Source organism: Coregonus lavaretus (genome assembly GCF_964263955.1).
Source record: "Coregonus lavaretus genome assembly, chromosome: 9".
In the NCBI taxonomy this organism is placed as follows: Eukaryota; Metazoa; Chordata; class Actinopteri; order Salmoniformes; family Salmonidae; genus Coregonus; species Coregonus lavaretus.
Window position 1 is genome coordinate 20,523,757 of NC_139996.1, and position 27,874 is coordinate 20,551,630.

The 27,874-nt window shown below is 42.7% G+C and overlaps 1 protein-coding gene and 1 pseudogene across 2 annotated transcripts in view; one reads left to right on the forward strand and one right to left on the reverse strand.

Annotated features, from left to right (window-relative positions):
* Positions 1–11,605, forward strand: part of fanci (FA complementation group I) — a 24,561-nt gene extending 12,956 nt beyond the window's left edge. The window contains exons 22-38 of the mRNA XM_084169212.1: positions 1,143–1,264; positions 1,601–1,756; positions 1,888–2,067; positions 2,805–2,971; positions 3,479–3,564; positions 5,441–5,557; positions 5,666–5,717; positions 6,445–6,572; positions 6,853–6,918; positions 8,347–8,443; positions 8,630–8,814; positions 9,224–9,280; positions 9,393–9,452; positions 9,706–9,786; positions 9,900–9,995; positions 10,219–10,320; positions 10,654–11,605. Of these exons, the coding sequence (XP_084025338.1) occupies positions 1,143–1,264; positions 1,601–1,756; positions 1,888–2,067; positions 2,805–2,971; positions 3,479–3,564; positions 5,441–5,557; positions 5,666–5,717; positions 6,445–6,572; positions 6,853–6,918; positions 8,347–8,443; positions 8,630–8,814; positions 9,224–9,280; positions 9,393–9,452; positions 9,706–9,786; positions 9,900–9,995; positions 10,219–10,320; positions 10,654–10,716 (1,815 nt within the window). The 3' untranslated portion in view covers positions 10,717–11,605. The remainder of the gene's footprint in view (positions 1–1,142; positions 1,265–1,600; positions 1,757–1,887; positions 2,068–2,804; positions 2,972–3,478; positions 3,565–5,440; positions 5,558–5,665; positions 5,718–6,444; positions 6,573–6,852; positions 6,919–8,346; positions 8,444–8,629; positions 8,815–9,223; positions 9,281–9,392; positions 9,453–9,705; positions 9,787–9,899; positions 9,996–10,218; positions 10,321–10,653) is intronic.
* LOC311135288 (DNA polymerase subunit gamma-1-like) overlaps positions 11,102–27,874 on the reverse strand; it is an 18,971-nt pseudogene continuing 2,198 nt past the window's right edge. Inside the window, exons 4-14 of the transcript in view lie at positions 27,657–27,774; positions 27,395–27,469; positions 26,873–26,989; positions 26,512–26,672; positions 26,130–26,301; positions 25,889–26,023; positions 25,289–25,579; positions 15,324–15,549; positions 14,960–15,167; positions 12,995–13,155; positions 11,102–11,166 (exon numbers count right to left, since the gene is read on the reverse strand). The product of the transcript in view is annotated as a DNA polymerase subunit gamma-1-like (transcript). The remainder of the gene's footprint in view (positions 11,167–12,994; positions 13,156–14,959; positions 15,168–15,323; positions 15,550–25,288; positions 25,580–25,888; positions 26,024–26,129; positions 26,302–26,511; positions 26,673–26,872; positions 26,990–27,394; positions 27,470–27,656; positions 27,775–27,874) is intronic.

A 27,874-nucleotide genomic window follows, 5' to 3' on the forward strand; every position in this document is an offset into this window, starting at 1 on the left:
CCCTGTAGAGCCCTGAGATCCGCATATTATATTACAGCAGGTCGCATACAGAAATGCATTTTCAGCAAACAGGTCTTCCTCAGGCAGCAAGTCCTGTTTGGTCCACATGTGTCGCAGTATGTAATCTGTATCATACAAGCCATTTTGTCTTTTTTGGGAGTCTACCTGCCATTCAGGGGCCTTTTTTCAACCTTCTCTCTCAAATAAACATTTATCATATGTAGTTATGGTTCATTTATCATAAGGAGTACTGTAGTCATATTTAAGGTTGGGGTTAGTGGTAGTGTAATCTGTAGAAAAGGTCAACTCTAAGAAAATCTTACAAGGGGAGAGGAGGGGAATGCTTCTACTTTGAGTGGTAGGATGAACAGCAGTAGAGTATTTTATTAGGGGTGCTGACAGCGACGCTGCAAGCAAGCAAACCTATTATTTCTGATGGAATTCTTTCTCTCGCACTTTCGCACTTGTCTCAATGCCCGATTGGTTAAAAAAAAGTATACTTTGGCAATATCAGAAGTATATCAGCACCACTACTCTCAGACACCAAAAACGGCACCAATTGGCCCATAGGTGGCGCTGTAATAAGCATTCAAAGTGGAAGGCTCAGCCCCTTGGCCCCATTTGACGTACAACCATGAAACTTGGTATATCATTTTCTTATCATAAGGAACACATTTTCCTCAAGGACCCGTAAGGTCCGCCATTTTAGATTTTTCGCCATATTGGATTTTTCATCAAATCGTTAAAAGTCTTATGAAACGTACATCCAATGGACTGTTAATTGTCTTTATCTAGTACGTTCGAGAAAAGCTAAGCAATTCGTCAAAATATGAGAGAAAATTGCATCTTTGTAAAAAACAAAATGGTGTCCTCAATTAAACCCTAATAACTTAACTTCTTTTCGCTCTATCAACTTGAAACTTGAATTGTACATATACACGAGGGATGATGTATAATGGTTCCTTTCAGCCTGCTCATAAGACAGCACCCCTTTCATTGCTGCTTGCAGCTCTATTTATTTGTATTGTTATTTAACCTTTATCCATACAGGTAAGTCAGTTAAGAAAAAAATAGCATTTACAATGACGGCCTTTTCAGTGACTGAATTGATGTCATCTCTGTGCGACCCCCCCCCCCGCCAGGATAAGTCAGCTGAGTTCTCCCTGGCGTCCAGTGTGGGGGTGAAGAACAGCATCTACGCCGTGCTGGTGATGGGAGTGTACGAGGTGCTCATCGAATACAACTTCACCAAGGCCAACTACAGGTAACCTGAAGAAGACTGGCTCACTGGATCTGTGGGAGAAGCTACTGTATTAGTGTTTTTAATAATTAACTTGTGTGTTCAAATGCTTAAATCAATGTTTAGATATTAGGAAAGTATTTTCAGGATGCTCTGTCCCTGGTACTGCGTGAAGTAAAGGAGTGGGAAACATGCTGAATATGATTTTTATTTTATTTCAATGTGTCAAGCGACAAAGCTCTCAACTCTTGACTAAACTTATGTTTTACCAAGAGGATGTGTAGAACTGGGATGGATAATATGCTACATTGTGAGACAGTGAGTGAATTTGTCCTTAATATGACACTGTGTGTGTTGCAGTAAGAGTATTTTCGAGGAGCTCCTGGAGCTGTTTAGTCGCTACAACAAGCTGTCTGAGATCCTGAAGGAGAAGTCTGGAAAGGGCAAGAGCAGCAAGAGCCCTCGCAGCCTGCTGTCTATGGGCTTTGTGTCCACACTGCTCACTGCACTCTTCAGGTGTGTGTATGGGGGAATGTATTTCCTGTCAAGGCTGCATACACAAGTGCCACATTTTAGTTCAAAGTCATACAGTACCTGTGTGTTTTGTGGCCTGTCTTGCACCTGAAAGCATGTGTGTGTTCTTCCAGAGACAGCGCTCAGAGCAGAGAGGAGGCTCTGTCGGTGCTGCGCTCCAGTGGGGACTTCCTGCGTTACACTGTGAGCGTGGCTCTGCAAAAGATCACACAGTTGGAGGAAACTGGACACACGGACGGCCCCGACGGACAAAACACAGACAAGACCTTCCATCACCTCTGTGACATCACCAGGTTAGATTCTCTGTGACATCACCAGGTTAGATTCTCTCTGTGACATCACCAGGTCAGATTCTATCTGAGAGATCAGCAGGTTATATTCTCTGTTACACCACCTAGTAAGATTCTCTATGTCATTGCTTGGTTAGATTCTCTATGACATTGCTTGGTTAGATTCTCTATGACATCACCTAGTTAGATTCTCTGTGACATCACCAGGTTAGATTCTCTCTGTGACATCACCAGGTCAGATTCTATTTGAGAGATCAGCAGGTCATATTCTCTGTGATACCACCTAGTAAGATTCTCTATGACATCACCTGGTTAGATTCTCTGTGACATCACCAGGTTAGATTCTCTCTGTGACATCACCAGGTCAGATTCTATTTGAGAGATCAGCAGGTTATATTCTCTGTGACACCACCTAGTAAGATTATCTATGTCATCGCTTAGTTAGATGCTCTATGACATCACCTGGTTAGATTCTCTATGATATCACCTGGTCAGAATATCTCTTGCATCACCTGGTCAGATTCTCTCTGTGACATCACCAGGTCAGATTCTATTTGAGAGATCAGCAGGTCATATTCTCTGTGACACCACCTAGTAAGATTCTCTATGTCATCGCTTGGTTAGATTCTCTATGACATCACCTGGTTAGATTCTCTATGACATCACCTGGTCAGAATATCTCTTGCATCACCTGGTCAGATTCTCTGTGACCTCAACTGGTTTATCCCCCCGCCCCCCAGTGTCTTGATGTGGCGGTACACCAACATCCCGTGTGCAGTGGAGGATGCTGGGAAGAAGGAGAAGCGTTGCAGTGTGTCCCTGCTGTGTCTGGAGGGCCTGCTGAGGATCTTCAGCACCGGGCTGCAGCGCTACCCAGCCAGGGTGGCCCAGCTCCTTTCTGCCGTTGGTGGGACAAACACACACACACACTGCTCTCATTCTCAATGCGTCACACCAGAGGTCTTCTGTAAAGCTAAAATCCTGAAATTAGATACTTTAAAGTGATATCAATGCAAAACCACAGTGGATATCCCATTTGAGATACAGAATCTATTTTATAAGGGAGAGCTGGCCAAGAAGATGGCTCCAGTTTAAAAACACATGATCATACATTCAGAACAGGTTCAATGAAACAACTTAGAGACCACAAAACTAAAATCCCCAAACAGCTCTCATTCACAATGTATTCACAACAGGGAGTTTCCTTAAGGGCCAAGGCCACACTTTGAACTACCACACAGAACTGTTCATTCATACTCGTCAGTTGTATGAATGAAATAAGTTATTGTGAATGGCTTCCTCGCCAAAGTCGGTTCCTGTAGATATGATTTTGGCTCCAAAGGCCATCGTGAGTAACAGATGTCCTGTCCGTAACAGTTTGGAAACGCATACAATGTGGTGGTTTTCCTTTCAGATGTCTCTGTGGAGGAAGGGAGTGATCACGGGCCAGGGAATGCCAACGTCACAGAGAAGACTGCTTTCTACATTCGCCAGTTCCAGGTGTGACTGAAGTGTTAAAGTATACAGGATGTGACCTTGGGTAGATTCTAGATTATTCTGTTCTAATAAATTAGGAATGAAGTCAGAATACTATCGCCGTAGCCTGAGAGCCAGACTGTTCCCCCGCAGTGTTAATTTTGTCAACAACAGTGACAAAAGTATTTGTCAAACACCTATTTTTCAGTGGCAATTGACAAGACTATAAATGACTAAATAGACACAGAAAAAACTATAACAAAACATTTCAGTTTACTAAGACGAGACTAAATTATTTCAGACAACATTCTGACAACTAAGTGGACTGGACAAGAGTTTTTGCATAGATTGGGAGCTTTTCAGTGATGAGCACAATTAATATTAGCAGCATAGATGCTCAGCGCAGTTCTGTTCAGCAGTGGGAAGGACGCGCCACACCCGGCACACACAGCCTACATCAGTTGGTGAGCTGCAGGGAGCAAGCAATGAGTGTGGGCAAACAGGCTCCGCTCCAGCTCTGATTATACACGTCGTGCAGGCGACTCTTGCTTCCCGGTAGCTAACCAGTCACCACCAGCCTTCTAGTTAGCTACCCTTTGCCTGGTTAAGAAACACAAGCTGCTTTACGAAATTAAAAACAATAGCAGCATTGAGTTAAATAGTAAAACAACAGTCTAGCTATGTTTTTCTCTCCCTTGAGTTTAGAAAAGTAGGCTGTCTTTGAATTTGTAGTCTCACTCAACCCTCCCACTTTTCCCACAGCATTTCATAGCCAGGTTCTGTAGCCAAGTCTCCCTCTTTCCCCAGGAAACGTCTTGAGACATTACCGCTCAAAATAAATTACCCATAATACCGGCACAACATTTATTTATTTATATTGTGCATTGGTGAGCTGCATTTTATATTAATAAAGCATATCGCAGACCATTCTAAAACTATGCTATTTGCGGACCGGACCGTTAACCATTTGTTTAGGCTACACCTTGTTCAGTCATGTTACTTCATTAGCTAGCTATATTGCATCCTGCGTTTAGCAAACATGCCTCTGACATGTTGAAAAAGGAATAACGTTGGCTCTATTCATGGAATTTCTGTCTGCAAAGTTCGAGAACGTGGCACAGAAAAAAAGGAAAGGGGATAGCAAACATTTTATTGACTAAATTCATCTTGCCACTACACTATATCTGACCGGGTAAATAACTTTATTTTGAGTTAATGTGGACCCAGTGACTCAGACTTGAGCACTTGGACTAGGACCCGAGCACTGGGTCTCGGACTTCAGCCATAGGGACTCGTGACTCGGACTTGGACTCTGACTCGAGCACAGGGGACTTGGGACTCGTTTCGAACTCGAGGTTTAGTGACTCGACTGCATGACTGGGCGAAACAGTCATTAGCTCCTGTTCTACTTCTGGACATGAATGTGTCTGCAGCGTCTGTGGAACATTGATAACAATGGCAATGACACGACCGACTGACGGAGGTGCAACCCATACTACTTTGCCAATACTTTGTGGCACCATCTGGTGGTGATTTTGCTTCTCGCTCTCTGCGCTTGTGTGTGTTTGTTTTGAATGTAATGTGCAATATCTATGTAGGCTGAATTAGTCATTTACATGGCCAGATAATTATTATATATCCCTATATATGTTGTCATATTTCTGCTGTTGGGAAGAGAATAGAATGTAATGCATAAAAATATGCTGGTAGGACAAGGGTATGTTTGTGCACATGGAAGTCAGTGATTTTAATGAGGCAATACAAATGTGATGTGACTAAAATGAAAGGGCATTTACAAAAATGTGACTAAAACTTAATTATATTTTAGTAAAATGATTAAGACTAGACTAAATCTAAAAAAGAGTGTCAAAATTAACACTGTTCCCCTGTCCATCCACAGAGGGCACTGTTCACCCAGCTGAGTAGAGGGGAGGAGGACTTCAACAGCAAGGAGGCTCAACTCCTGGTCAACATCCTGAGTGTGCTCTCACGCCAGCTAGAACCCTCCTCCCAGCAGGTAGGCACCCTCCCAAGTGCACTTCATAGAGCCAGTGAGGACTGATGAGTGGGCTAGGCCTCTTGCTCACTTTCTCTCTCTCTTGCTCTCTCTCTTGCTCTCTCCCAGTTTGTTCAAATGATCACCTGGACTGTGAAAATCTGCAAGGAGACCAGCTTTGGTGAGTAAATGGCAACAGTCAAGGTAAAGTGTTGCAGTTTTGGACCCTAGGCCCAGGGCTGCGTGATAAGGGCAAAGAATCTAATTGCCGGTTGTTGTTTTTTTTACCAACTAGTGTGATTTTACTTGCGATTTAGATCAAAACCCTTTGGTGAACTGTTGGAACCATATAAATAAAATGTGTATTCCGATTCTATGGTTGGTGTTGTTTGGCATGACAACTAATGAAAAGGCCAGTTACAGTAGAAGTTGTAGGAAACAAAGTGTTGGTCAGAGTTTCCCAGGGGACCCTTATTAAATTTGAATGTTACACTCATGGTGTTAAAAAAAATAATCGCAGCCTCTAGCGATATGGATATTGCACATGTCAATATTGCAATTTCGATTAAAATGGTTTTAAAACCCTGCAGATTTGGACTGAACTGACACAATATAGCCATTTGAATTCTGTCACAACATACGCCTGAGCTTTTGTTCCCAAGAATCAGTTTGGCATTAATGCTGCTAAGAGTTCTTTATTTAATAGAAAGGGAAGTGGTTATGTGTCTCATTTTTCCTCCCTCTCTTTCTTTTCCTCACTCACTCCCTCCCTCTTTATTTATCTTCCTCCCTCCCTCAATCTTTCGCTCGCTCGCTCCCCCCCTCCCTCCCTCCTTCCCGCTTTCTTTCTTTCCTTCCCTCCCTCCCTCCTTCCCTCCCTTTCTCCTTCCCTCCCTCCCTCCCTCCAGAGGACGTAACATTCAGTAAAGGCCTGCTCTCCCTGCTCTTCAGTCTGCACGTGCTCTACAAGAGTCCTGTCAGTCTGCTGTGGGAGCTTTGTCAAGACATACACAGTCAGCTGGGAGACATCGACCAGGTACCGACTGCTACAGACTGCTACAGGCAATCTCACTGACAACAGCCTTCAGACGGTCATAGTATTTGACCCAAAACAATAGCTCATTATGATCAGAGAGAAAATGTCAGTGCTGTTTTAACTTTAACTGTTTGTGAGCTACTATAGCCTTACTGCAGGGTTTGGGTCAATTTAAATTCCGTTAATTCAGGAAGTAAACTGAAATTCAATTTCTTGCTGAATTGACCACAATCCTGCCTTACTGTAGCCGTACTGTTGTGGTTTTATTATCCAATAACAGGATGTGGAAGTGGAGAAGCAGTCTCACTTTTCCATCGTCAACATGAAGACCGCTGCACCGACAACAGTGAGTGGCGCTTACCTACCTGCCTTTTAAACTGCAAAGTGTTATTGTGTCTCACCCTTCCTACCTAATCGACCCCCAGCTCCTTACCCCTAGGCACGACCCCCAGCTCCTTACCCCTAGGCACGACCCCCAGCTCCTTACCCCTAGGCACGACCCCCAGCTCCTTACCCCTAGGCACGTGTAGATCTACAATTAAATTATTGGTGTTAACTTTACAGTATTATGTCCATTTAGCTTTTGGAATGCTAGGCAGGATTTTAGACACAGTTTTTATACCTATCCCATACTTCAAGATCTACAAGACGTACCTTAGCACGTTTCTCACACTGGCTTTAGCCACGGAGGGAGCAGGCCCCTCGGAGGGTCTGCATTGCGTGACAAATTCCCATGATTTGTGAATCTGTTCGGACCAATCACCTAGCACGACAGCTAAAATGGATTTGAAAAAGCAAGATTTCAGTTAATAGAGAGAAGTATTTAACAAAATAACTACATTATGGCATTCACTAATCACAAAACTATATACAGTGCATTCAGAAAGTATTCAGACCCCTTGACTTTTTCCACATTTTGTTACATTACAGCCTTATTCTAAAATTGATACAATTGTTTTTTCCCCTCATCAATCTACCCCATAATGACAAAGCAAAAACAGGTTTTTAGAAATGTGTGCAAATTTATTAAAAATTCAAAACTGAAATATTACATTTACATAAGTATTCAGACCCTTTACTCAGTACTTTGTTGAAGCACCTTTGGGTTCTTGGTCACCTCCCTGACCAAGACCCTTCTCCCCATATTGCTTAATTTGTCTGGCGGTTGTTCCAAACTTCTTCCGTTTAAGAATGATGGAGGCCACTGTGTTCTTGGGGACCTTCAATGCTGCAGACATGTTTTGGTACCCATCCCCAGATCTGTGCCTCGACACAATCCTGTCTCAGAGTTCTACGGACAATTCCTTCGACCTCATGGCTTGGTTTTTGCTCTGACATGCACTGTCAACTGTGGGACCTTATATAGACAGGTGTGTGCTTTTCCAAATCATGTCCAATCAATTGAATTTACCAAAGGTGGACTCTAATCAAGTTGTGGAAACATCTCAATGATGATCAATGGAAACAGGATGCACCTGAGCTCAAGCATCGCAAAGGGTCTGAATACTTATGTAAATAAGGTATTTCTGTTTTTTATTTTTAATACATTTGCTAAAATATCTGTAAACCTGTTTTTGCTTTGTCATTATGGGGTATTGTCTGTAGATTGATGAAGAACATTTTATTTGAGCCATTTTAGAATAAGGCTGTAACGTGGAAAAAGTGAAGGGGTCTGAATACTTTCCGAATGCACTGTATAGTATACATTTCGGTACATTTGTGGACAAAATTCTTACTTACTTAACCTTTTAATGTCCTATTTCTCTTATTTCAGCTCTTGGTGCTGTCTCAGGTGGGGAAAGTATTGGATGAGGTGGACTGGCTGATCACCAAGAAGAAAGGCCAGTTGGTCCCTGACAAGCTCAGCTCTGGTATGGTACACACACAGCATGACTAGTCCTCAACTGGGAAGGATGAGTTGCAGGGGAGAGGATATCTCTATATGTGTAACCTGTATGTGAATGTGTTAATTGCCCCAGTCTGTCTTTCTGTCCGTCCCTGTCCTCTGTGCGCACACGCATGCACCATCTTTGTCCTTCATCTTCGTGTGTGTCCAGGTGATGCCACCCAGGCTGCGGGTCAGCAGGACCCAGTGGAGAAGGCGCTGACGCTGCAGCTGGGGACCCTCCTGACGGCCCTGAACGAGCTGATCCAGACTGCCCTGCCCTCTGGGGTCTGCACCAACACACTGCTGGGAGAGCTGAGCCGCACATACACCATCCTCACCACCCTGGTCAAATATGTAAGTCTGACTTATCTATACCCACATACACCATCCTCACCACCCTGGTCAAATATGTAAGTCTGACTTATCTATACCCACATACACCATCCTCACCACCCTGGTCAAATATGTAAGTCTGACTTATCTATACCCACATACACCATCCTCACCACCCTGGTCAAATATGTAAGTCTGACTTATCTATACCCACATACACCATCCTCACCACCCTGGTCAAATATGTAAGTCTGACTTATCTATACCCACATACACCATCCTCACCACCCTGGTCAAATATGTAAGTCTGACTTATCTATACCCACATACACCATCCTCACCACCCTGGTCAAATACGTAAGTCTGACTTTACTATACCTACCTACTATATCCCCTCTAAAATGAATGACCCAATACTTATTCTTTGCAGTATATCCAACTGTGCTCAGGCCAGCAGAGCCTGCTCCCAGCACGCCTGGAGAAGCTGGTGAGTCTGCAGCATTGCTCTCAATGTACACTACTGGATTACCTGTCCTATGAGCCCCAGGTGTGTGCACCCCCCCCTTCCACTAAAATCCCTAATACCCCTGTATTTCCAGGTCAAGCTGTCCGGCTCTCACTTGACTCCACAGTGCTACTCCTTCATCACCTACGTGCAGGTATAGCCTCATGTTGACGAAATCTAGCCTCTCCACTGGCCATTGTCTGCCAGCAGGTGGCATCGTTTGTTTCTATGCCCTCGACATTTGACAGTATGGGCAAGATTTACTAAGTGTCTGCACCTGTTTTTTCAGCAAGGGATAGACTTTCACCTGGTGCAAATGCTAATAAAACCTTTCTTGTTGACACTGTCCTCTAGCTTAGAGGCTCTTTCATGTTGTTGTGACCTTTGACATTTGTGTTTTCCTACAGAGTGGTGAGCTGGCCGGTGGAGGAGGTGCAGATGATAAGAAGAAGAAGAAAAAGGAGGGGGAGACCACTGCTACAGCATCGGTAAGGAGTTTCTGTTACACACCTTTTATTTACACTTGCAAAGAAATCACTTCAACTGAACTTTTGAGCCTTGGTCTAACTAAAACCATGTGTACTGTTCTCCCATTCTCAAGGCCAAACTCCTACGTGAGACCAAGGCCATTCCCAACCTGATCTACAGTATAGAGCAGTATGAGAAATACCTAATCACCCTCTCCAAGAAATCAAAGGTATGTATGGGAGTGCTTTGGGATGGGAGATTGTCTCAAATTGAATTGATGAGTGTAGCTACTTGTAACCAGACAAATCAAGATCTGGAATTGAAGACACAATAGCAGATATAGAGCTGTATCGGCACTTCTCAGTAACAGACCAGCTCCAAAACTAACCAAGGCACTGCATTATTGTAACTACAATGAGATAAACGGGTGTCTGGGTGTTATTGTTGTGTAGGTTAACCTGATGCAGTACATGAAACTGAGCACGTCCAGAGATTTCCGCATCAACGCAGCCACTCTGGAGGCAGCGCTGCAGGAGCACGACAACAGTCAGCAGGTGAGCATCAAACATACCACTGACACATATTGTACAGATGACGGCGATCTAAAACTTTGATTTCGTCTCTTATTCACTCAGCTCCATCATGACCTATCACACCAAATTCACTAATGCTTTATTAGTCCTGTCCATACTCCCGCATTCCATTGACTCTGAGGTCAATAACACACATTCATAAGTTATAACTCCATGGATCGTTTTTGTGTCTTTCCCAGACCCAATGGTCTGAGCTGCAGTCATTCATTTCTTCAGTGTCTGACACCACATATCCAAGTGTGTTTTGAGGAGGATACACGTGTAAGTGCTGGTTTGTCTCTCCTCTCCCTTTAGACCACAGCCTCCCAGGAGCCAGAGCAGAGCCAGGAGCCCAAGAAGAAGAGGAAGAAGCAGTAATGGAAAACAATAATACCCTGGCCCTTCTAAACCTCTCAGTACACTCCTCTCTTAACCAGTCTGGAGTTGCCCACATTCATCCGGATGCGTTCTGATGATCCACTGAGATGGGTTGTGCTCATTAGGTCACGGCGTAGCAAAATGTTTTGCAACAGACAAACGAAATGAGCATTTCTTATTGGACAAGTTCAGATAGCCCCGCTTCGGACCGTTTTCTTCTATTTTGTGCCTTATTATCATGAACCTGCATAGAACTAGTAGTTCCTATTGACGTCATTGGTTCGATGACTCAGTGCCTGGGTTGGGGCAGTCTGGAGGACCTGTGTATCCCATGAAGCCTCTGGCTGCACTAGCTACATCATAGAGGACTGGTCGGTTCACCCTGTTATTTCCCTTTTCCCAGAGAGCCTTTGGTGATGTCGATGGTTTGGTATATGTCCAGGGCCTCACCTGTGGACAGTCAACATGTTGTTATTCTAGGTACATACTGTACAGAGAAAGATAATAAACAATGTTTTGCATTATGATTATTTGTTTAAAGCTTTTACTAAGCAGATAGAGCATGCAAGAGCATTTCTGCTGTATTTATTAATTTACAGTAAAAATGTCACTATGTAAACATGTTTGTTACTTTACAATGTTAAGAATTATACATTTTAAATGTTGTAATTGTGTGAATTTCTTTTATATATTTTTTCCGCATTTGTGTGTTCATTTCCAGTCAACACTACTTCCATCTGGTGTCAGTTGTTCTAGTGTTTTCAACAGCCAAAGCTGCTGGTTTGTAAAAGCAACAAACTACTTTATATACTGAACTAAAATATAAACACAACATGTAAAGTGTTGGTCCCATGTTTCATGAGCTGAAATAAAAGATCCCAGAAATGTTCCATACGCTCAAAAAGCTTACTTCTCAAAACTGTTGTGCACAAATTTGTTTACATCCCTGTTAGTGAGCATTTCTCCTTTGTCAAGATAATCCATCCACATGACAGGTGTGGCATATCAAGAAGCTTATTAAACAGCATGATCATTACAAAGGTGCACCTTGTGCTGGGGACAATAAAAGACCACTCTAAAATGTGCAGTTTTGTCACAATGCCACAGATGTCAAGTTTTGAGGGAGCGTGCAATTCAAATCAAATTTTATTTGTCACATACACGTGTTTTGCAGATGTTATTGCGGGTGTAGCAAAATGCTTGTGCTTCTAGCTCCGACAGTGCAGTAATATCTAACAATTTCACTACATATACCCAATACACACAAATCTAAGTAAGGAATGGAATTTAAGAATATATACACTACCGTTCAAAGGTTTGGGGTCACTTAGAAATGTCCTTGTTTTCGAAAGAAAAGCAATTTTTTTGTCCATTAAAATAACATCAAATTGATCAGAAATACAGTGTAGACATTGTTAATGTTGTAAATGGCTATTGTAGCTGGAAACGGCAGATTTTTTAAATGGAATATCTACATGGGCGTACAGAGGCTCATTATCAGCAACCATCAGTCCTGTGTTCCAATGGCACGTTGTGTTTGCTAATCCAGGTTTATCATTTTAAAAGGTGAATTGATCATTAGAAAACCCTTTTGCAATTATGTTAGCACAGCTGAAAACTGTTGTGCTGATTAAAGAAGCAATAAAACTGGCCTTCTTGAGACTAGTTGAGTATCTGGAGCATCAGCAATTGTGGGTTCGATTACAGGCTCAAAATGGCCAGAAACAAAGAACTTTCTTCTGAAACTCGTCAGTCTTTTCTTGTTCTGAGAAATGAAGGCTATTCCATGCGAGAAATTGCCAAGAAACTGAAGATCTCGTACAACACTGTGTACTACTCCCTTCACAGAACAGCTGATCACGTGTAACCACGCCAATCGAGGACCTCAACATCCGGCTACTTCACCTGTGGGATCGTCTGAGACCATCCACCCGGGCAGGCTGATGAAATTGAGGAGTAATTCTGTCTAATGAAGCCCTTTTGTGAGGGAAAACTCATTCTGATTGGCTGGGCCTGGCTCCCCAGTGGGTGGGCCTATGCCCACCCATGGCTGTGCCCCTGCCCAGTCATGTGAAATCCATAGATTAGGGCCTAATTAATTTATTTAAATTGACTGATATCCTTATTTGAACTGTAACTCAGTAAAATCGTTGAAATTGTTGCATGTTGTATTTATATTTTTGTTAAGTATAGATCTGATTGCCATCACATGCACACTACAAAATTGCAATGCGAAGAGTTTAAAGAATTAAGTACAATGATGATATACAGGACTCACCCTGTGGCAGGCCATATCTGCGCTCCAGCCCTGTGGGGTTGGAGGGAGTCACACAGTCCATGGTCACCTCCTTCCTCAGACACTGGTCAATGTCCACAGCACTGAAGAAAGCTACTGACTGGGGCAGGTCCTGCATGCCCAGCGCATGGGCAAACATACACCTTTAAAGCACAATGGTAAAAGATGGAGGAACACATACAGTGAGGGAAAAAAGTATTTGATCCCCTGCTGATTTTGTATGTTTGCCCACTGACAAAGAAATGATCAGTCTATAATTTTTATAGTAGGTTTATTTGAACAGTGAGAGACAGAATAACAACAACAAAAAATTATCTCAAAAATGTTATAAATTGATTTGCAGTTTAATGAGGGAAATAAGTATTTGACCCCCTCTCAATCAGAAAGATTTCTGGCTCCCAGGTGTCTTATACAGGAAACGAGCTGAGATTAGGAGCACACTCTTAAAGGGAGTGCTCCTAATCTCAGCTTGTTACCTGTATAAAAGACACCTGTCCACAGAAGCAATCAATCAATCAGATTCCAAACTCTCCACCATGGCCAAGACCAAAGAGCTCTCCAAGGATGTCAAGGACAAGATTGTAGACCTACACAAGGCTGGAATGGGCTACAAGACCATCGCCAAGCAGCTTGGTGAGAAGGTGACAACAGTTGGTGCGATTATTCGCAAATGGAAGAAACACAAAAGAACTGTCAATCTCCCTCGGCCTGGGGCTCCATGCAAGATCTCACCTCGTGGAGTTGCAATGATCATGAGAACGGTGAGGAATCAGCCCAGAACTACACGGGAGGATCTTGTCAATGATCTCAAGGCAGCTGGGACCATAGTCACCAAGAAAACAATTGGTAACACACTACGCCGTGAAGGACTGAAATCCTGCAGCGCCCGCAAGGTCCCCCTGCTCAAGAAAGCACATATACATGCCCATCTGAAGTTTGCCAATGAACATCTGAATGATTCAGAGGAGAACTGGGCCTATGACTGCCTATGAGCCCAAGAACACCATCCCCACCGTCAAACATGGAGGTGGAAACATTATGCTTTGGGGGTGTTTTTCTGCTAAGGGGACAGGACAACTTCACCGCATCAAAGGGACGATGGACAGGGCCATGTACTGTCAAATCTTGGGTGAGAACCTCCTTCCCTCAGCCAGGGCATTGAAAATGGGTCGTGGATAGGTATTCCAGGATGACAATGACCCAAAACACACGGCCAAGGCAACAAAGGAGTGGCTCAAGAAGAAGCACATTAAGGTCCTGGAGTGGCCAAGCCCGTCTCCAGACCTTAATCCCATAGAAAATCTGTGGAGGGAGCTGAAGGTTCGAGTTGCCAAACGTCAGCCTCGAAACCTTAATGACTTGGAGAAGATCTGCAAAGAGGAGTGGGACAAAATCCCTCCTGAGATGTGTGCAAACCTGGTGGCCAACTACAAGAAACGTCTGACCTCTGTGATTGCCAACAAGGGTTTTGCCACCAAGTACTAAGTCATGTTTTGCAGAGGGGTCAAATACTCATTTCCCTCATTAAAATGCAAATCAATTTATAACATTTTTTACATGCGTTTTTCTGGATTTTGTTGTTGTTATTCTGTCTCTCACTGTTCAAATAAACCTACCATTAAAATTATAGACTGATAATTTCTTTGTCAGTGGGCAAACGTACAAAATCAGCAGGGGATCAAATACTTTTTTCCCTCACTGTAAGCTACTTATTGAACAGACGTTTGAAACATTATGTAAAACGAGTGTAATTCACGGGCTATGAATGACAATGACAATACTTTCAATTTTAACTTACAATTAGCTGCATCCCAACCGTTTAAATGACCACGTGGTCATTTATGTATTATTTAGCCTGAAAAGACCATTGAGGTTAGATCTTTTGCTAGGGTGACCTGGCCAGAGGTCAGCAGGAGACAGTGAATGAGCCAGGGCAGTACTACTGACTGTGTGAGCAGGTTGGTGATCTGCAGAGCCAGTGCTGCCCAGTAGCGGTCTTCACTGCAGACCAGTAGCGCACATCGTCGTTGATACTAATACAGAAGCGTCCGTCGATGTCATGCTCCTCCATCAGCCAGCGCATGGCCACCAGCATCAGATGGAGATAGTCCACTGCCGAGCTCTGCACCACCCAGTTCACCCTGCTGGTGATGAACTGACACACACACACTCACACACACACACGTTAATCTCTTTATCTTTATCTGTGTTTGAGTGTGAGACAGTCTGTTCTTATGAGTGAGTGTGTTATGTGTGTGTGTTATAATTGTGTATGTGTTTTTATGATTGTGTGTGCGTGAGTTCTCCGGACCTCATCCTTGATGGTCTGAGGCTCCACTGCTCTGCTGATCCTGCAGCCTGGGACGGAGGGTGGCCGGCTGGTCTGTGGGCGATGCTCTCCAGCTTGTAGAACGTACCTCCGGCCCACAAACGCTGGCCTGCCACCTCCCACTTCCTCCTCCAAGAACTGCACGGCCAATAATGAGAGGGTGAGGTAGAAAGTAAGTGTTTGTCCCTAGCCAGATCTACAGGGGTATCTAGGGGGAAGGGCTAGCGGGTCGATTTGGAATTCAGGGTCAGTGTTTGTGAAGGACTTCAGTTCATACAAAGCTGACATTACTGCCCAGTTCAAAAATACACTACATCACCAAAAGTATGTGGACAGCCCTTAAAAATGTGGCTATTTCAGCCACACCCGTTGCTGACAGGTGTATAAAATCGAGCACACCGCCATGCAATCTCCATAGACAAACATTGGCAGTAGAATGGCCTTACTGAAGAGCTCAGTGACTTTCAACGTGGCACTGTCATAGGATGCCACCTTTCCAACAAGTCAGTTCTTCAAAATTCTGCCCTGCTAGAACTGCCCCGGTCAACCATAAGTGCTGTTATTGTGAAGTGGAAACGTCTAGGAGCAACAACGGCTCAACCGCGAAGTTGTAGGACACACAAACTCACAGAACGGGACCGCCGAGTGCTGAAGTGCGTAAAAATCGTCTGTCCTCGGTTGCAACACTCACTACCGAGTTCCAAACTGCCTCTGGAAGCAACGTCAGCGCAAGAACTGACCTCAACCCTATCAAACACTTTTGGGATTAATTGGAACACTTGACTACGAGCCAGGCCTAAACGCCCAACATCAGTGCCCGACCTCACTAATGCTCTTGTGGCTGAATGGCAGCAAGTCCCCTCAGCAATGTTCCAACATCTAGTGGAAAGCCTTCCCAGAAGAGTGGAGGCTGTTATAGCAGCAAAGGGGGGACCAACTACATATTAATGCCCATGATTCTGGAATGAGAGGTTCGACGAGCAGGTGTCCACATAATTTTGGTAATCTAGTGTATGAAATTAAATCAATTTTTTTTGTCACTTGCGCAGAATACAACAGGTATAGACCTTACCGTGAAATGCTTACTTACAAGCCCTTAACCAACAATGCAGTTTTAAGAAAAAAAGATTGGTCCTTCGAGCCGGATCTCAAATATACGTTTTTGTCGTTCCGGGGGACACCGAAAACCGTGCACGGGCGGATAATATATACGTAAATAGACTAAGTCCTGGCCTCTGAGACAGGGGGGTTCTTTACAGGCCGGTGGTAAACTGATTAAACGACAGAAACGTTGACGAGATCTAACCAAAATTAATATCCCAGCTGCAAGAATAAGGTCAGTAATTTTTTATCATGGATCTTTTGGGTTGAAATTGATATATTGACACTGCAGTAAGGAAAAAATTAATAGTTTAAATCTGCTGTAGTGAGGGTAGTAATCCGTCGATAATCCAAAAAGATCGACATCCCGGTAGCCCGTTTTTAGACGTTTATCTAGAGAAAACCATGTGCCAGTATTTTGGATAAATATAAAAAGGGTTGAATAATTTAAATGGTTAATTACAAAAGCTGATCATAACATTTGCTCAAAAGTCGCACCTAATAATTATTCCAAAGGAAAATAATTATTGAGTGAATTATTACTAGTCTATAGGATTCTGGGAGGATTCTATGACCTGAGGGGGAAGGGTCTAGGTAGTTAGCGTTGGTCCGATTGGAACTAGATTAACTTGTGGCAATAAATAATCATTAGAAATACGAATGGGTTGGTTGATAGAGATATATTAAAAAATGATGAAATTGATTATTAAAGAGTGTAAGTGAAGTGAAGGTTGAGGTCTCAGTGCCTCCCCAAGAGCAGAGGGCAGAAAGGTTATATCTAGTCAGAAAACTTAGAGACTAAATAAGAAAATAACGGAGGGAGCGGAGTATTTGATGGCCACATTGGGAGAGATAACCGAGAAGAGAGAGGGAGGCTACCAAGCGACGAGACAGAATAGTAAAGGTGACTAGAGGAAGTGATTTAGGTTGATTAAGAATTGGTTAAAAACACCACGAAGGGATTATTTGATGTGAGTACCTATACGTTTCTAACGTTATATATGTATTAACTTGGAATAGTTTTTTGTGTTACCGAATGAGGTGAGAGTTAAAGAACTACTGAGAATAGAGAAGTAGTATGGTCATACTATCGTAATAAATAAACTGAACCAAACATGACGTTACTACAGCAATTTAGGATGGTTGATGTTGTTACGTTAGTTTTTGAACCCTACGATAGAGGTAAAGGCAGAACGCAGTTTGAGAATGTATTTTATTTTGGCTACTAGGAAAAAATAATTGGAAGAGGTTCCACGTTTTTGTCTACGGATGTTAGCCATTGGGGTTGGCTGGAACGTGAGAAAGCTGTAAGGGACATAATGGGTTAAGTTACGTGTACAAGGATCAGTGGTTGCTGTAGAGAAGGATGTCAAAAGGCTGGTGAATGTTGTCGGTGTGAAATGGCTAGCTAGTTAGCGGTGAGAGCTAGTGGGGTTTCATTTGGTGACGTAACTTGCTCTGTGAGCTGGAAGTAGTTGCTTTGTAAGGATCGCGGATTTTGTGGAGCAACGGGTAATGGTGTTTCGATGGTAAATGTTGTCGATATGTGTAGAGGGTCCCTGGTTCGAGTCCAGGAAGGGACATAAAGCAAATATTTTGCATTGATGCTATTGACCTAGATTACTAGATGAATTGATAACATTACATGAAAGGAATTGTCTTACCAGCACATAGCGAATAGAATAACATAGTAATTAAAGTTGCATATCGGTGAATAGGTGTTTTGTTAGTTGGGACTATAACTTCACAATAATGTATATTCTGTTGATGTACCATTATATGGAAAGTTAGCGATAGAGAATAATAGATTTTGTAGAGGGTTTACAAAGTGAGTAAGTTAATTATTAATTATTAATAATTGATGAGACATGTTGAATTGATGTTGAATTTGATTGTTTAATAAGGCTGGTATTAAAATTATTATTTCTATTTAGGTGAATGAAAATATGTTATTAGGTAGTAGTGCTTTGTGGAGACAATTTACTAATGAGACGATTTCGTAAGAGGGTGAAAGGAAGTAGTGATAGTTGGGCTATATTGACATATGTAGGAAGAATTGGGATGATATGAAGAACATATCTAGATAGTTGAATATAATGTTCTTTGATAATTGATAATTATTATTATTACATTATATTAGTTTGTTTAAACAACAGTGAGGATGCAGACAGTTCATTAATTCTAAAAACGATAATCTGTTTATGGTACGTTGAACAATGGGATATAGTTGTTACTATTAGGATGATGGATTAAATAAACATTGTAAGTATTAAGTTATTAAACAATAGGTTTATATTTTAAAACATCAATGCAACAGGTTGTGATGATTAAATTAATAGAAAGGGGTTAGAGGTTTATATTAGGAGGTGTAGTGAACTTAATGAAACGTGGTATTATATAGTATCTTCCAGGATTGATGGAAGTCTCCTATAGCATTATGTTAAGGGGAGAGTAGGAGACAACGTATCAAACAATTTTTAAATAGATGCCTGGGATAAAATATCATGGCTTCCTTACATGGAGTAAATGAATATAGTGGCGAATGAATAAAATATGACATTTAGAGGGGTGACAGGAGCAATATCAGGGGAAACAGATATTTCCTATGTTGATTGATCTAGTAACGATACTAGGATAATTTGATATGGGATCAAAATGAGCAGATTTAGGGGTTGAATAATCATTGTGAGAAGTACAGAGGATGAAGTCTGAAGGGTAATCAATTTAAAATAATAATTGTAAACTCAGAGAAATTTGAGTGGATTTTATATAATCTTTTTATGGAGTAGTTATGAGGAATTAGATTGATACAAACAATTATTGATGAGATAGGACTGTGGATATCTGTATCAAGTTTTGTGTGTACTTACTATCTTTGGATTACTGATTGTAATTGAATGTTAACAAAATGTATCATTTCTCTTCCAGGAGAAAGGGAATTTGGTTATCTCATTGGGATGTTGCCCAGGGCTAGGGGGAGCAGTTTAGTGGAGTTAGGCAGTATTAGGTCGTAAAAGGGAGCTACCACATTAAGTAAGGCCTGGCCATTTTTGTTTGTTGTTTTCAATTGGGGTTTTCAAATAAAACACAACACACCTAGTATGAGGTTTATAAAGGATTGTTATTTTGATTTTATGGGGTTTTCAACAGGTCAAAAGTGATAAGTCTTAAAGGAACACACACAGTGAATTTTATGAGGTTTTTCTTTTTTGACTGAGTTTTGGGTATACATGATTTCTTATGAGAAGAAATGTCATGAGGACTTAATGTACACTTGGGATAAGTAACATTTATGAAATGTTTTGAATGATGGTAATGTTTAGTATACTATGGGATGGAACATTTCGTTGAATGATTTCAATGACCTCTGAACTCTGTTTTGACTTTCTGGTGTGAATTGATCATCCACACTGGTAATTCTAAAGGCATGAGGAGGAGTACTTTAAGATAGTTTATTTTACCAAGTTGAGGGTAATTTATAATACTCTGAAAAGTGTGAAGAAGTTTAAAATTTGGTAATAATATTTATGATTCGAACCATAAAATAACAAAAGAGAGAGAGCGCTTTCCCTGAATGAGGGATACCTGTTGCTAGTCAATTGTACTAATCTTGGATACTTTACGGGATAGAAGTAAGTTGAGGTATTATCAAATGTTGTCATTTTTATTTCATTTTTATTATGGTTTAATAAACAATGTTGGTATTTTGTTTTTGAAAGGATTAATCACGTTGTGACTCATGTGTTCAGAAAAGGGGGTAGTAATGATGGTAAGAGGATTTATTGGCACATTTGCATATTGTAGCAAGAATATGAGCAGTAGTAATTAATGTGTTATGGGTTAGATTAAATGTTTTAGGTGAAAATGTATTTGTGGTATAATGTAGAATGTAGTGGAGTGTAGGTCGTTTTAAATATTATGCTGATGGGATAGCACCAACTTTATGTAGGTTCTAGATTTGTTAAACAACAAGTTGGTATTTGAAACTAAATTAATGCAAATGGACTGCAGTAATCAGAAAAAGGCACAATCTAATGTGAAACAGCTATTACCTAGGTAATGGATTCAGTAATGAGACCAGGGTGATAATAATAATAATAATAGAAATCTAGATAGAATAATTTAAGATAAGGACTAGCTGTCCAGATATAAACAAAAAAAGGATGAGTTAAGGAATAAATGCCAAGACGAATTGCTCTCTCTTACTTAAATCCATGGCTGTCCTACGTTATCAGTGAATGAAAGCAGAAGGGGGCCTTTTGCTTCACTCCTCAAACAAAGAGGAAAGAGTGGCCAGGGTTGAGCAGAGTTCAGGCTAAAACCTTTGTCTCTCCTTTGCTATCTTGATTGATTACAGCATGGGGGGGGGGGGGGGGGGGGTCTTCAGGTCAAGCCCGGGAGAGCCGGGGTAGAACAGAGTTTAAACTAAACATGAGTGTTTTTACAAGATAAGGGATTGATTGTTTGTATTACTATTGATTCTGAACTGAATGAAAGTCAAATTTAGCCACCATAATAGACAAAGGAAGTGGGAGGAGCAATAAAGAAGCAAGGGACAGTCTCAAAGGTCAAGGGATGGCATAAGGATAATTTACCAATATTACCTAAGTGATTGTTTAGGTAGGTGGTAATATTGACACATGGGCAGAGCCATGTGTCAACAGGGGGGATGATGGTAGGATTAAAGATAAGACGGAGGAGAGAACTAAATACTTAAATAAATATTTGGATACGGTCTAGAAAGAAAATGCTAATGTGAACGGTATGATTAGAGAGGGGTTAATGAAAACACACAGGAGAGCAGGAAGAAATGGGATACAATGTCTACCGATAGTATTAATGACGATCAGGAGAACTCCAGATAAAGAAGGGTTATTGCAAGTTGAGAAAGTATTTGATAGACCATACAGAATGGCCGAGGTAGGAGGACCAGAGCAGGCAGAGATAGAAACTGAGAGCACCCTAGCAGAAGGTTGTTTATTAACCACACCCGTATGTCAGAGGTTTTGTGCCCCACAGGTGAACTAAAGGAGAGGGTAACCCACTCTATCCAACCAGGTGACTGGTGTGGATCCAGTCCCTAAAGATGAAAGACTGGAAGCAGGCCTGTTGGGAAGGGCCCTATCAGGTTATATTGGTCACCGCCTTTGCCATTAGAATAGCAGAAAGAACAACCTGGGTCCACGTTACCCACTGCAAAAAGGTACATACACATACAAGCACCACTGCACACACGCAGAGTTAGAGAGAAGAACTGGACCAATAGGGTCTGGGGATCACCTCTGTTAACGAAGATCTCCTACCCCGACCTATCATCACTGTAGTGTGTTCTCAGGGTGTGAGTATGGGGTGGTACCAAGCAGAAAGACTGAGGGCAGGAGAGGGTTGGCGGTTTTTGGGAATATGGGTAACCTGAGCTGCATCATAGTCTCGGCAATGGTCCTGATATGTCAAGATCCACCACCACACCGCACCAATTACGCTATGACCTTACCATTGTTAAAAAGTAAAAGAGAAGAGAAGCGACCCCACATACTGACCATAAAGGACGAGTGGCCTACAAAATGGGAGTCAGAGAAGGGCAGACTGTAGGATTCAAATTAAGGTTAGGGACGTAGCCAACATGTGGGGTACATGTCAACAAGCAATTTGGGATTATAAAATTCCATAATATTCGTGTTCAAGCCCCACGGCGGATTGTTCCTAGACTCAAGTGTTTAAACACACTTGGGGATGGGGATATGAGAACGGGCGGGACTGGACATCCAGATGGGGGGTAAAGAGAAACAAAGACATCACCAATTATCAATTGGAGATAGTAGTAATGTGACTCAGGTTCGGAAGCACAGGAGAGAATTCGGAACCTTACAGCCCCTGTAACCGATGTGTGGTAGGCGTGTGCCAGTAAAGGCAGTATAAGGCAGAGAATGCCAAAAGGGTGGCTAGATACGTGCGCCCCAGTTCTTCTGGTTCAGCTAGTTAGAATTAGTCACCAGGAACCAAGGAAAGGGTTAAACAAATGTAGGAGGAGTTTTAACAAGAAGGAGAATAGCCCTATTTAGATGAAAGCGATTGGTATACCAAGGGGGGTACAGGATGAATACAAAGCTATGAAACAAGTAGGGGAAGGGTTTAGTACAACGTTCTTCTGGTGGGTGAAAATAAACAAAAATATGGATTGGATTAATTATATCTATTACGACCAACAACGATCTATTGGCCAGACTAGGGATGCAGTAAAGGGGATCTCTGAACAATTATCCGCCACCTCACTCATGACTTGGGAAAATAGGTTGGCTCTAGATATGTTGCAGGCAGAAAGGGGCGGTGTCTATAGAATGGTGGGCCATTGTTGCACATTTATCCCTAACAACACCGCACCGGATGGTACGGTCACCAGAGCTCTTGCAGGATTGACTGCTCTAAGTGAAGAATGGGCTGAGAACTCAGGAGTTAATACATCTTTGATAGGGTGGTTTGATGAAATGTTTGGCAAATGGAAAACCATAGCAGCCACCATCTTGGGGGCAGCCATCACTTGTATTGGTATTCTTGTATTATGTGGTTGTTGTCTTATTCCCTGTGTCCGAGGGTTGGTGAGTAAGGCGTTGGAGCATGCAGTGTCTCAACAGATGGTGAGATATGGACGGACTCCGGACTCTGACCAGTGGAATGTGAAATACGATCCTCCAGGCTTGGTGGAGAACGAGGACTTTGACCCTGAAAGACCGCAATTGGATGAAACATTTATTGGTTCTGACATATGAAGGTCATAGGAAAAATCTAAAAAAGAAGACCTATGGGTGGAAGTAGATAATATAACTATTCTTTGAGGTTAATCATGCTTGTAAATACATTTATCCTGAGTGTGAACATTTTAGTCAAAGGGTGGATTGATAGATTAATTTACATATTTTTTTAAAATAATGACTAAAGGATTTCACCCCAAATACGGTATAAATGTGTGAACTGTGTTAGAGTTATAATGTAGTGTAAACCCACTAACCGAGGCGAGGGGGTTAGAAACTGCTGAGACAGACATTCCAGGAGAAAGGAGACTTAGAAACTGTCCTATTTAAACATTCTATACTGTGGAAATGTACAGGCCGCCTAAAGGTGGGCGGAGCAAAGTTCCTTTGTGTGAAGGCATATAAAAAGGCTGTGTATGTTTTCAGCGGGAGAGCTCTCATGATTAAATAATACAGATCATTCTTGCTGGTTGTGGACCTTGTTTAATTCATGATTAAAACCAGTGCATTACAACCTCTGGGAATTATTCAAGCTTGAGTTTAATTAGAGATAGACATTCTCGTGACAATCAGAAAACCAGTCAGTGTCTGGTGTGACCACCATTTGCCTCATGCAGCGCAACATCTCCTTCACATAGAGTTGATCAGGCTGTTGATTGTGGGCTGTGGAATGTTCTCCCACTCCTCTTCAATGGCTGTGCGAAGTTGCTGGATATTGGCGGGAACTGGAACACGCTGTCGTACGCGTCGACCCAGAGCATCCCAAACATGCTCAATGAGTTATGTCTGGTGAGTATGCAGGCCATGGAAGAACTGGGACATTTTCAGCTTCCAGGAATTGTGTACAGATCCTTGCCACGTAGGGCTTTGCATTATCATGCTGAAACATGAGGTGATGGCGGCGGATGAATGGCACGACAATGCGAGAAATGAACATTAAATGATCTGGCAACAGCTCTGGTGGACATTCCTGCAGTCATCATGCCAATCGCACGCTCCCTCAACTTGAGACATCTGTAGCATTGTGTTGTGTGACAAAACTGCACATTTCAGTAGCCTTTTATTGTCCCCAGCACAAGGTGCACCTGTGTAATGATCATGCTGTTTAATCAGCTTCTTGATATGCCACACCCGTCAGGTGGATGGATTATCTTGGCAAAGGAGAAATGCTCACTAACAGGGATGTAAAGTAATTTGTGCACTAAATTGAGTGGAATAAGCTTTTTGTGTGTATGGATAATTTCAGGGATCTTTTATTTCAGCTCATGAAACATGGGACAAACACTTTACATGTTGCGTTTATATTTTTGTTCAGTGTGGATGTATTTAAAGTGCTTAGATCCAAGCTTACACCTCCAAAAGAGCAGGCAGCGATTACTTTATGTATACAGTGGGGGAAAAAAGTATTTAGTCAGCCACCAATTGTGCAAGTTCTCCCACTTAAAAAGATGAGAGAGGCCTGTAATTTTCATCATAGGTACACGTCAACTATGACAGACAAATTGAGGAAAAAAATCCAGAAAATCACATTGTAGGATTTTTAATGAATTTATTTGCAAATTATGGTGGAAAATAAGTATTTGGTCACCTACAAACAAGCAAGATTTCTGGCTCTCACAGACCTGTAACTTCTTCTTTAAGAGGCTCCTCTGTCCTCCACTCGTTACCTGTATTAATGGCACCTGTTTGAACTTGTTATCAGTATAAAAGACACCTGTCCACAACCTCAAACAGTCACACTCCAAACTCCACTATGGCCAAGACCAAAAAGCTGTCAAAGGACACCAGAAACAAAATTGTAGACCTGCACCAGGCTGGGAAGATTGAATCTGCAATAGGTAAGCAGCTTGGTTTGAAGAAATCAACTGTGGGAGCAATTATTAGGAAATGGAAGACATACAAGACCACTGATAATCTCCCTCGATCTGGGGCTCCACGCAAGATCTCACCCCGTGGGGTCAAAATGATCACAAGAACGGTGAGCAAAAATCCCAGAACCACACGGGGGGACCCTCCTTACAATCTGAAGCGCTTTGATCACTAGGTCTGCATCTGAAATGGCACATTCTATTTCCTAGCGTGCCATTTCGGACACACATAGAGGGTCATCACTACCTAAATCCGATCCACCACTATCCTTCCTGTACCTGCCTAGGCCCTTGGTGAGGGAATACATCTGCCGGGCCTTGCTGGCGACCTCCGGCTGGCTGAGGCGGTGGTTGAATTGTAGGCGCTCGGCAAAGGGCTGCCCGGCACCGTAGATGCGCCGTAGTTGAAGATCTCGGCATGCTCGCAGCTGATGCCCACCGTGTCGGCTGTGCGGCTGTGCAGGTAAGTGCCCTGGCTCTTCTTGCCCTGCAGGGTCATCCAGCCTGAACGCTGTGCAGCCTGGACATACAGTAACAGATGCATGATGAACAGGCTACATTTATTACTGTCAATAGATTTCTCAAGTATCCAGATATGGGGCACCTTTTGTAACATGCTGTATGCAAAAATGCAAACAGACACTCTTAAATATTCTGACTGGGAATGTTTTGTATTTTGTAACATGAGTTCCCCATTAGATTGCGGACTTTCTTGGGCACTTGCATAAACGTTGTTTGGAAGTTGTCAGAAACTCACATTTCTGATCATTCTCATAGCAAAATGAATGCAGCATCAATCTGAGTATCAGTGCCAGGGGTGAGGTCTCACCGTGCATGCCAGCGAAGTGGGCCTCTCGCAGCATGGCAGCGATCCACAGCTCCTGGGAGTCCACGTCCACCCCACCAGGTGGTACCCAGGGGGCACCTGTACCATGGCCTTCAGATCACTGCCCACTCGATCCCGCTGCACAGACCGCACGCAACCTCTATATCAGTGGTTCCATTAAAAATGTATTGCCCAGTCCTCTTACGCCCCTTCCCCCCATATTTCTCTCTCTCTTTTCTCTTACCCGAGCGTTGCTGGCAGTCAGCCACGTTGGCTCCACAGCCCTGTGGGTGACGGTTCCCGCAGTGACGACCTGGGGCAAGATGGCGCCGTCCTGCACCTCCTCATCATACTCTTCATGCCTGCTGACAGTGGGAGGGAGCTCCCCTTTCCTCAGCCACACCACCTTCTGGGAGCTGCCAGGACACATCAGACATGATAACAACTGTACTTTAACCCCATAGGATCAGTCATTTCATATTTGTAATTGTGTCTGGCCATGATGATTAGCAATGTAAATGCAGTATGTCTTCAACCATTTTTTTCTCCATAAATCCATTTAATTCCTATTTATGAAGTCATTCTTACATGTAACAGTCCACATACAGTGGAGTCTAGGTACCTACTTGATGCGTTTCTGGGCGTTCCTCCAGAAGGAGATCATCTTATTGATCTCCAAAGCACGGGTGACGTTGGTGCCCCCCCACCCCGCCCTCAGGGTGCTGTCTTCCATCTTGGATAGGAAGTCCTTGGAGAAGGGGCTGCCCACAGTGTTGTTGCTTCCATCCTGTAGCCAAAACAGTCTTAAGCATTTATGAGTGTGTTCAGGTGCAAAGATACAGCACAGATTATAGGATCATTATAGTACATTAAACACAATTAGGGATTTTAGTTAATTTTAGTTAGGAATCACCCCTATGAGAGGATTGGCATTTTGATTCTGCGCAACACAAATTAGGTCAGCATCGCATATATCAGTTGATGTAACTTGTGTGGGAGTTTGAAAGACCAGCAGCCCAGAAAGTTGAAATCATTGTAAGGGCTGTTTCCATGGTGATGGGGGCATTGACTCTCACCTGGTAGAGAATGAATATCTTGCATTTCCTGGTTACAAAACATAGAACATGTCACCAAATGCATTAAAATCCTAAAGATCATTGAGGTAATAGGTGTGGTGTAGGGGCGGACTATAGAGAGAGAGCAGTGTTTCCCAACCCTCGTCCTCGAGTACCCCCAACAGTACACATTTTCATTGTAGCCCTGGACAAACACACCTTATTCAACTCATTGAGGGCTTGATGATTAGTTGACAAGTTGAATCAGGTGTGCTTGTCCATGGTTACAATAAAAATGTGTAATATATTAAATAATAATATAGTGTACTGTTGGTGGTACTCGAGGACCAGGGTTGGAAACACTGAGCTAGAGGGTGCATTTGCCACAAGAATCGATCAATGTCAAAGAGAGGCGGTGTGCCCTCGTCCCATCTCTATGGAGAGGACAGTTCACCTTTCTCTTGGTCATCATCACCCTGCCGCCATTCTCCTCCTCTGACACACTGTCCAGACGACTCAACTCCTCCACCTACAGGTCAGCACAGGAAAGACACCCACCTGTTGAACTATTTGACAAGAGAGCATATTTGCTATTTGCACAGAATTCCTTGTTGATATGGACAGTTAATTTTGTGTGTGTACTCTATTAAACGGTCATCCAGGAGGTGTCATGAAGACAGACCAATCCTGTGTGTGTGGGTGCGACAGGGTTTTACCGTCTGCCACAGCAAGCTGTCGGTCAGCATGAGGTCATCAGAGAGGCCGTTGTCTAGACACCTAGGCTGCTCTTTACCTTTCTGCTCACAGTACTCTCTGTACACACTCTCGATGGCCCTGCGAGTCACAGCAACATAAAGAGGTAACTATACACACACTTCCTCTGGTGGATGCACGTATAGTACACCCAGTGATGTACTGCTAAAAAGTGGTCCCG